General features: G+C 41.8%; 1 protein-coding gene across 1 annotated transcript; it reads right to left on the reverse strand.

The window, feature by feature from the left end:
• Positions 1-1,257: 1,257 nt before the first annotated feature.
• Positions 1,258-7,513, reverse strand: LOC130124305 (gastrula zinc finger protein XlCGF49.1-like). The gene is made up of 2 exons (XM_056293766.1): positions 6,982-7,513; positions 1,258-1,391 (listed from the first exon to the last, which is right to left on the reverse strand). The coding sequence occupies exons 1-2, from the start codon at positions 7,511-7,513 to the stop codon at positions 1,258-1,260; spliced, it is 666 nt and encodes a 221-aa protein (XP_056149741.1).
• Between the last annotated feature and the right edge of the window lie 3,491 nt (positions 7,514-11,004).

The following is an 11,004-nucleotide window of genomic DNA, read 5'->3' on the forward strand; positions in this document are numbered from 1 at the left end:
GTTAGCTATGCTGTCAGTGAGAGAGGGGGGCAAGATGGCGGGCTGACGCATTAGAGGGGATTCAAAAGTCCGAGTGGCTACTGTGGGGTTAGCATATCCGTGATTGATGCCCTGGTGGCCAATCTGCGTCTGTACAGCATGTGGATTTTCCATCTTTTTGGCACCAGACTGTGGACTGTATCAAGCCCTCAGCTGTAAACTGGTGACTAGTACTTTACAGTATCCTGTTCCACATGTAGTAACACGATAGTGACTGCGGTTTATCCATGACCAATAAATATTTATGCATGTTCAATAATCCAGGTAAGAAGATCAAAGACAGTTGAATCAGTTCATCTGGACACAACGTTTACTGAGAGAAATGTTTCATCACTCATCTAAGTGACCTCTTCAGTCTAACCTGACTGCAGCTATCCCCACCCTTATAAACAATAGAGTGGCATAACGAATGAAATCAACGATCAATTTCATATACAAATTGGCGTGAACATTAAACAGAGTTTCAAATGCCAACTGATCGCTGGTTGCGGTCGTTATGCAACTATATTGTTTATAAGGGTGGGGATACCTGCAGTCAGTTTAGACTGAAGAGGTCACTTAGATGAGTGATGAAACGTTTCACTCAAACGTTGTGTCCAGATGAACTGATACAACTTTCTTTGATCATGACCAATAAACTTTGTCCAGCCGACCAGAGTAAACTGTAGGCTTAATGGTTAGTAAACATTTATCTTTATCACATGTTACTCCACTGCACAAAAATGCATTAATCTCCTGCCATCTGCACATCTGGCAATTTGGCTGTGGTGGGGTTGAACGGTGGTTGATGAGAATGTATAAGTTGTTGTTACATCATTGTTATCTTGTAGAGAATCAAAAACCACATAAAAAAGACCAATACCACAATAGTTATTATTGCAAAACAATACATCATTCCCCTGAGAACAAACCCCTTTCCCTAAAACGATGCCAGGGCCTGCTTTCAGGCACTGGCGTCATCACGACAAAGTACCTCAATGGTGCCTTATTGTTATCAGGCTCCATTAGATAAAATAATGCTTTTCCCTATAGCATACCAACCGTTGGCTCTTGGTAGGTTTTTAAAGCTTGGTGAGAGCTGGCCACATCTACTTCTCTTGGTTTGTGAGCGGAGCGGGTCTCTCACCCTGACCTCTGTCACCAGTGGTGGCGACTTCTTGCAGTGGCTGGTGTGTGTCCAGGTGACTCTCCACTCCACCTTCACAGCTGTAGGTGTGGTCAAGAGCACTTGGTGGGACCCCGTCCACGGGGCTTCCTCAATGTTTTCTCTTTAGGTCCTTTATCAGCACCCAATCTCCTGGATTCAGGTCGTGCAGCTGACCCTCTATTGGCTGTGGAAGTCCCGATCTCATCTGCATGTGAATAGAATGCAAAATTTTGTTTAACGGCACAAAATAATTAAGCATTACATCCTTGATGAGGTCTGATCCGAGGACCTGCTTTTGCAAGGGAAGGGTTATTACAGTGTCCATGGTCTGCCTGTGAGGATTTGAAAAGGCAAAAGACCTGTTGCAGCCCTTCCTCTTGCTCTCATGGCCATCGACACTAATGGTAGTGCCGTTATCCATGTGAATCTATTCTCATCACATTCGAGTAATTTGTTTTTAATTGGCCCATTTTCTGTCTCAACCACTCCACCACTCTGTGGATGATAGGCACAATGTTGCCTAAGATTAATACCCAAAAATGCTGAAAGTTGTTTAATAGCACTATTTACAAAATGTGTCCAATTATCATTGCTGATCTTCCCTGGTATGTCCCCATCTGGGAATAATCTCTCTTACAGGCACCTGTGCTACTGTGGAGGCATCTGCCTATCCTGTAGGGAAAACTTCAACCCACTTGGAAAACATAACAATCACAAGACAATATTTATTTCCCTCACATGGTGTTAGTTCAATGAAATCCATCTGCAGCTGAGCAAATGGTTGATCAGGGGGAGGGTGGCTCGAGGCTGGAGGGATTTGCCCTCTTGCAGCATTATTTTTCCAAGAAAATAAGATTTTGAACAAACATTTTGGGAAACATTTGTGAAGCCTCTCGTAAACTAGTGTTTGTTTACTGTGCCCATGATCCCCCTTTTGACACATGGTCCTTCCCATGTGCCAATTTTATATGAAAAGGAAACAAACACTTAGGCAAGCAAGGACGACTGTCCTCAGACTGTCATATGTTATTTACATATACATGCTTAGCCTTTTTCTTCTTTTTCCTTTCGGTCTCTCATCATAAAACCTTCTTCTATGTTCACAGTCTGTGTGAATGGTCTGTCTGGATCAGGCAGACCTAAAGTATTCGTGGTAGTCAAAGTCTGTTTTAGTTGAGTGAGAGCTGCATCAGCAGCCTCTGTCTACACCACATTCTCAGTTGGTTTTAGTCCATGGTCATGCGTAAAAGATAATAATGGAGCCTCCAGGGATGCATAGTCACAGATCCACTGTCAACAGTGGCTGTCATCCCTAAAAATAACATTAATTGCTTCTTAGTGAAAGGTTTTCGAATTTTAAGGATGGCTTCCAGCACGGAACGACATACTCTACCAGCACGGAAGACCTAAATTCTCCAGACTTGCATGCAAAACCTGTGAGTAGACTGCTGGGAACTCAATATAACCTTGTGGCGTCCTGGCCCAAATATATATTTTATCCTGGAACGTGAATGCAAACCAATACTGAGAGTCTGGTTTCACAAGGAAACTGCTGCATCTTGCTTGTAAATCTTGCACAAATTGCCACTCTGCTGGCTGATTCTCCAGTCTTATCTTTTAAACTGGAAACACAGGTATCCTCACTGGTGAATGAGCACATGTGACAATGACTCCTGCTGCCAGCAAACTGTTAAACACTGGTGTTATACATATTGCTACCTCTGGTTTAAGTGGATATTGTGCCTGACATGGACGGTATGTGCTCTTGGGTGTCACATGGAGGAGTTCAGCCCCTTTAACTAACCCCACATCGTAATTATCTCTAGCCTGTAACATTTGTGGCACTTCTTGCAACTGTGGTGAGTCAATAGTTAACTGAGGGGAAATTTCCCCACCCCCTCAAGTTGAATGCACTGCTCTGTGCTAAATGCACAATCCATTTTCCCATCAAAGTGCTCTGAAATGGGTATTGATATGCTTACGTTTGGGGTGAGCACTGCACTTCTTCTCCCCTAGTGTCCCACATGCAGTCTTGTGAACACCGAGTGACCCACGGCCCTAAATCCTTCCACTGGGTGTCACATGTTTTTGCTAGACACATGTGGTGTTGAGTTATACTCCCACTGGAGCTGGGCTACAGCCAGGGTCGGCACAACAGTCAATGTACACATATCATCATCCCAATACATCCAATCACTAGTAATAAGATTACTTTCTTTCCCTTACCTGAACCAAACTTCCTCAAACTCATCAACTCCTTCACTTACATTGGCTGTGACATGCAAATCAGATCCATGCATGAACATGTGCTGTGGTGAAAAGTGAGTGTGTTCTATCCATCCATTCATCCATCCATTATCCAAGCCCCTTATCCATATTGGGGTGGCGGGATGCTGGAGCCTAACCCAGCAGTCATTGGGCGAGTGTGTGCTATTTTTAAGCAAATAGAGGTTATTGAGCTTGGCCCTGACAGTGCCAGATCCCATCGATATATGTACAGTTGCTTGCCAAGACCTAACTGTACACACTGACCTGGGATGTTTGATAATCTAGTGACTTTAATTCCTTCCACATGTACAATGGAATATCAAGCCCAATGCACACACTAAATTTCTGGCTAACAGATTAATACTGCAACATTTGGAAACGAGGAAAGAGAGTTTGTTTTCCCCTGTCACCATCTTATGTGATAACTGGCAATGCTGTGGTATATAAATCTCTTATTGCAACGCCTGATGCTCCTACAGTGTTAACTTAACTACCAGTCAAGGGGGCTGGGGATTACCAAAATATGGAGGGACAATGATTTCCATTTCCACTGTATTTTTGTTTTGTTTTTTCACCCTATATTCCTTCCAATAAAATCTTATAAAAAAACATTTTTTTCACTGAAAAGCCACTATATATACATATATTTGATATACATCTAATATAATATAATAATATAGTTATTCTTTGTCCCCTGTGCTGGCGTTGTTTTGTATTTATTTGCAATGGCCTTTATCTTGGGGTAGAATGGAACAGAGCAGATCAGAGTTGTGATATATGGTCATTATAATACGTTCTGTCAATCTTCCTTACCTGTAGAGGGCACTCCCTCAGCTCCGGGAATGTAACATGGAAGATAAGTAAACCACAAAGTTCAGTAAAAAACTTTATAGTCACATTAACCTAGTGTCTCCACGAGTTATTAAATTATCACTACAAGAATGACATAAATTAACATTTTAATTATTTAGACATGAAGGTGTTTCACGTCCAAGTCATGTGAACAAAAAACAGCACAAATAAAATATTACATCCAACTAAGATCCTTTTTAGTAGTCAGGCTCTACAAAAAAACTCCTGTCTGCAGTTACAGCGTGTACGCTCTATTACTGCAGGAACATTTTGAGAAAGAGTAAGTTAATGTGATTCCTAAATTTAGTTACTCTAAAATGTCATTCGGTTAAGATGAATTAAAAAAAAGGATTCAATAAATTGAATTTATTTTTATTACAATTGCCTTAACAACAATCTAAATGATTTTCAGCTTTAAACATGGAAATGAGATTGACCATTGGGAACTGGAGATCCTATCTGAGTCCGTGCAAATCCAAACCCTGAGTTCTCTACTACATTTGCAGCCACACAAGACTGATGATGGGAGGAATAAAGGCGAGACCTTTGTGCAAATGAACACAATTAGAATTTAGATCAGACCTCTTTGGGAGAGAGCATTTCATAATGAGGATGAACTTGGCTTCTTATTCAACAGCTACTTACTTGTATGTTCCCTTCCACCTTAAAGGTGACATTATGTGGCCTATAGGAAGCTCTGTTTAGTCATTTTTTCAAAAGACTATTCTATAAAGGAATACAGTAAACATCTTCAGTCAAAAGAAGAATTGAAATGGACTGACTGTCCAGTTTGCATTTTTTGTATGGAACATATTTCAGAATGTGGAAAATCGATATTTAAAAACTCAGATTAACAAATCATGGCTTGTTAGATCATACATAATTAAATGATCAAATAACATGATTGCATTTTCTGGTTACTTACCATGGTTCTACCTACTACCAAAATCCTGAATTTTAAGATATTTTGCTTTAGCATTTCTTGTTAGGACCCTCTGAACATAGCACGTGTGTTTATATGGTCATAGCAAAATGGGATTGCACTTTCTGCTTGATTACTATGGTTCTTCCTGCTTAATATGAAAAAAGTATTAATAATCTGACACTATGGTGTCACATTCTGTATAAGTCTATCACAATGACTGCAATGAAATGGAGGTGTGAGGCATGACTACAGTCCAAGTTTGTTGGTAAAAAAAAAGCCCTTCAACATAAAAGTATTAATATTATTGTTGCACAGTCGTTTTGGACCTACTACTACTACAACTATTTTCGGCTGCTCCCGTTAGGGGGCGCCACAGCAGATAATCCGTTTCCACTTCTAACTGTCTACTGAACCTTCCCCTGTCACACCAGCCACCTACATGTCTTCCCTCACCACATCCATAAACCTCCTCATTGGCTTTCCTCTTTTCCTCTTCCCTGGCACCTCCATATTCAGCATCATTCTCCCAATATACCCAGCATCTCTCCTCCACACACGTCCAAGCCATCTCAATCTTGCCTCTCTTGCTTTGTCTCCAAACTGCCCAACCTGAGCGGTCCCTCTAATATAATCGTTCCTAATTCTGTCCTTCTTCGTCACTCCCAATGAAAATCTTAGCATCTTCAACTCCGCCACCTCCAGCTCCACCTCCTGTCTTTTCATCAGTGTCACTGTCTCCAAACCATATAACATAGCTGGTCTCATAACCATCTTGTAAACCTTCCCTTTAACTCTTGCTGATACCCTTCTGTCACAAATCACTCCTGACACTCTTCTCCACCCACTCCACCCTGCCTGCACGCTCTTCTTCACCTCTCTGCTGCAGTCCCTAAACTCATATGACTTTGTCACCTCTACTCCTTGCATCCTCACCATTCCGCTGTCCTCGCTCGCATTCATGCATAGGACTTTCATTCCTCTTCTCTTCAGTGCATACCGCCAGGCTCTCCTCAACCTGCACCCTACTCTCGCTACAGATCACAATGGCATACGCCAACATCATCGTCCACGGAGACTCCTGTCTGATCTCGTCCGTCAACCTGACCATCACAATTGCAAACAAGAAAGGGCTCAGAGCCCATCCTTGATGTAATCCCACCTCCACCTTGAACCCATCTGTCATTCCAACCACACACCTCACCACTGTCACACTGCCCTCATACGTATCCTGCACCACTCCTACATACGTCTCTGCAACTCTCGACTTCCTCATACAATACCACACCTCCTCTCTCAGCACCCTGTCGTATGCTTTCTGTAAATCTACAAAGACCCAATGTAACTCCTTCTGGCCTTCTCTATACTTCTACATCAACATTCTCAAAGCAAAAATCGCATCTGTGATGCTCTTTCGTGGCATGAAACCATACTGCTGCTCGCTAAGCGACACCTCTCCTCTTAACTTAGCTTCTATTACTCTTTCCCATATCTTCATGCTGTGGCTGATCAAATGTATGCCTCTGTAGTTGCTATAGTTCTGCACATCACCCTTGTTCTTGAAAGTCACAGTTGTTTTGGACCATATTGACAAAATGATCATAAAATGCACCATTTCTTGTTTGTGCAATTGCACCTTTACGATGATTCAATTTAACACCCTGACATAAGTTGCCGATATAAAATGGTTATACATAATTATTATGCATAGTCTGTTAAACTTCTTTTTGCCGTGACCTGTCACGCCTCTCACCTGTGTGGATCATGACATGTTGTTTGAGAAACCATTCTGAGCTGAAACCATTTCCACAATCGCAGCACTTGAACGGCTTCTCCCTTGTATGAGTTATTACGTGCACTTGTAAGCTTGACTTCCGGTCTAACATTTTCCCACATGTGGTGCATCTGAATGGCTTCTCCCCTGTATGAGTTCTTACGTGCATTTGTAAACTTGACTTCCGGGTAAACATTTTACTGCACATAGTGCATCTGAATGGTTTCTCACCCGTATGAGTCTTTTTGTGTGTGTATAAATGTGGGTTTTGGGCAAACATTTTCCCGCATGTAGTGCATCTGAATGGCTTCTCCCCTGTATGAGTCCTTACATGCCTTCGAAAATTTGACTTGTGGGCAAACATTTTCCTGCACTTGGTGCATCTAAACGGCTTCTCCCCTGTATGAGTCCTTACATGTATTTGTAAACCTGACTTCTGGGTAAACATTTTCCCGCACGTGGCGCATCTAAACGGCTTCTCCCCTGCATCAGTCCTTGTATGCCTCTCCATGTTGTGCGTCAGGGTAAAATCTCTCCTACAAGTGGTGCATTTGAAAGGCTTTTCCCTTGTGTGAAATCTCATGTGAATTTGGAAAATTTCCAAATTATAAAGCACTTTCCCACAAATCTTGCAGTTGTAGGGCTTTTTGTGAGGTTTCAGCCTTGCTTTCCAAGTTGAATCCGCTTTCATGCAGTTCTGATGACTGCAAGTATGGTCAGCTTCAGTCTAAATTACATGACAGCTGTTAGAGAGGGTATGCTGGTCACTTGTTGGTTCTGGTATTAAGAATTTGTCTTCTTTGGCATCCAGTTGTATCAGTTCAAATGAGGTGACAGCTTAGGGCTCTGTGTCTGCCCCTGTCTTCGTTTGGTAGCGTTGGGAGGACAGAGGCTGATCTTTACCATCATCACTTCCATCATAAAGAGGGGTAAATATGGACTCAGAGGAATCAGCTACCTCCTTCAATAGAAGTTGGTCTTCTTGTGGACTGATACAGGGTTCCTGTTGTTCCTCCTTGGCCAGACTGGGGCTCCTCTCCTGCTTATGATGCTGCTGATCAGATAACTGTACATAGTCTGGATAGAGGGAAAAACAAAATAATGCTGTTATTTGCATCTTCATATGTAGGCTAAATTTGATTCAGGATACCTATTCAAGTTTGGCCGTAAAGGCACATCCTATTTAGATACCTTAGGTAAACCTAGACTAGGTGTAGATTCCCCCTATTGATATAATTTTTACCACAGATTATACCCAGGGGAAGCTTCACCTTATCTGTATAGTTAACCAATGATACATAAACAGGATGTACCATTACTGCCTATTGTTTGTGTGATTAACTCAGTGGCCTATAACATCACTAAGTTTCTTGCATCTATTCTTAACTTATTGGTAGGCAGTAATGAACATCAATGCAGAACACTATGGATTTTGTGGATAAGGTGAAGGACGTCATTATGGAGCAGGATGAAACAAATGGTCTCTTATGATGTTAAGTCTCCCCTCACGTGCGTTCCTTTTGATTATGCAGTGGAGGTAGTCCATATTACATTACAAAATGGTACCATCCTCAACACTGACTAAGTGTGTCTGCTCCTGAACCTGTGTCTTCAGTCAATGTACTACACACACAGGGGGCAATACTATAGGCAGATTCATGGGTGTGCTATGGGTTCCCCAGTCTCACTTGTAGTGGCGAACTTGTACATGGAATAAATGGAAAGGAGGGATTTGATGTCCTATCCGGGGACACCACATAGTCATTGGTTCAGAATTATGGATGACACCTGGGTTAATGTTAAATCTGTGGATGTACCACATTTCACCAACCACATTAACTCTGCGGACAACCACATCAAGTTCAACAGGCAGGATGTGAAAAACTACAGGTTGGCCTTCTTAAACTGTGAAATTGCAATTGGTGATGGGGGACATTTGATTGTTGATTTTTACCGTAAACCAGTTGATGTTTACCGTAAACCAACATATACTGATCACTACTTTAAGGTTTGACCCTCATCATCCACAGGAGAACAAACTAGGAGTTTTCAGGACAACAAACCACCGAGTTGACAACATCCCCAAAGACACAGTGGCCGGGGAAGGGGAGAAATCCCTGATTAAAAATGCACTGGTTAAGTGTGGTTATTCTAACTGGGCGTTTGTCAAAGCCAGGAAGACACCCAAACAGTACACCAGCCAATCAAAGAGAGGAGAAGGACCACAGCTGTCTAAGTGTAAACCAGTGGTGATTCCGTATGTGGCGGGTGTGGGAAATGTTGACACGCATATCTTCCAAACACTGTGTCTCAGTTGCTTTCAAACCCCAAAACAAGCTGCACCAGAAGTTGGTCCCCCAGCACAAACAGAGCAATATAGTGTACACAGGTAAGTGCCAGGAGGATTGCCGTGACTTACATATTGGGGAAACTAAACAGACGCTGGCCAACAGAATGGCACAACACAGGAGAGTTAACGCGTCAGACCAGGACTCCACAGTCTACACCCATCTACAGGGCCATATATGTGAAGAGGAATGACAATCCCTAAACCGCGGGGGGCTAATAGTACATCTGTCGCCATCTTACAATGCTGTGATTGCAAACATTCCAAAATCCTCTCTGAATAGTACACATGACCATTGAAACTCTAATTAATGGTCACGTCCATATTAGCATATGAAACTGATCGTTCCTTTTGGTCGCTATGCAACTGTATTCTTTATAAGAGTGGGGACACCTGCAGTCAGTTTAGACTGAAGACATCACTTAGGTGAGTAATGAAAGTATCTGTCAATAAACATTGTATCCAGATGAACTGACTCAACTTTCTTTGATATGGGTTAGTTGTTCTGTAGAGTGGATGAGCATTCAACTATCAATATTATCAGGGCCAGAACTTGTTCTGGTTTTACAATGCTTTAAAGTATCATGGCAGTGTGGCCATTAAAAGGAGTGGCCAGGTGACTGGGTTTCAATAACAGTATTTTTAAAATAGCCGTTTCATTGCTAAAATCACAAACGTCAAATCTGGAGGAAAACCTGTTAAGTTCTTATGCCAGAACTTGATCTGAAGTGAACCCTTCCAGTGTCACTCTTCTTATTGTCATGAATGTCTCTTGGTTGCAAGAGTTGACCTACTCTCCCTAGTGACTTTGGACGCTTATGGTATTGACCTTTGTGCAAGGGGGAAGGTACAAAGGAAAATAGCACAAATGGGATTCTGGCCACCAAAATTACAAACACAGGTAGATGCAGTACTAGGATGATGAGAAATCTGCATTAAAAACAACGTTAGAAAAGGCATAATTAACACATCCCTATTCCGGAGGGACCGTTCAAACACATCACAATAGTAGACATGATAAAGCCGATTCAGGGAAAAAGACACATGCTGGTTGTAGTGTTACGAAGACACATGAACACACCAATGTAACAACACACTGGTAGTGGAGGATCAATTCAGGAGCTGGGTAGAAGCCACTACAGCCAAACAGAGTGCTGACACCCAACAACCACCATATATACATGTATTTGATATATATCTAATATAATATAATATAATGATATAGTTATTCTTTTGTCACCTGTGCTGGCTTCGTTTTGTATTTATTAGCAATGGCCTTTATCTTGGGGTAGAATGGAACAGAGCGGATCAGAGTTGTGATATATTGTCATTCTAACAAGCTCTGTCAATCTTCCTTACCTGTAGAGGGCACTCTCTGCTCCAGGGATACAACCTGGAAGCTTGGTAAAAAACAGTTCAGTAAAAACGTTATAGTCACATTAACCTAGTGTCTCCATGAGTTATTAAATTATCACTACAAGAATGACCTAAATTAATATTTTAATTATTTAGGCCTGAAGGTTTTTCACATCTGAGTCACGCGACCTCTGACACACCAAAACAGAAAAAAACAACACAGCGAAAACTTGAGGCATCTTTGACAGATTTTTATTACTCAACATAAAACAGCGCAAATAAAATATTATATCCAGCTA

This window comes from Lampris incognitus, chromosome 14, assembly GCF_029633865.1.
Source record: "Lampris incognitus isolate fLamInc1 chromosome 14, fLamInc1.hap2, whole genome shotgun sequence".
In the NCBI taxonomy this organism is placed as follows: Eukaryota; Metazoa; Chordata; class Actinopteri; order Lampriformes; family Lampridae; genus Lampris; species Lampris incognitus.

What these genes read in the sequence shown, in the direction of transcription:
- LOC130124305 (XM_056293766.1), bottom strand. Translation starts at nt 7,513, where the DNA reads ATGGAGAGGCATACAAGGACTGATGCAGGGGAGAAGCCGTTTAGATGC. An exon ending in ACATGTCATGATCCACACAG is followed by an intron (nt 1,392 to 6,981) that starts GTGAGAGGCGTG and finishes ATTCACATGCAG; the next exon opens with ATGAGATCGGGACTTCCACA.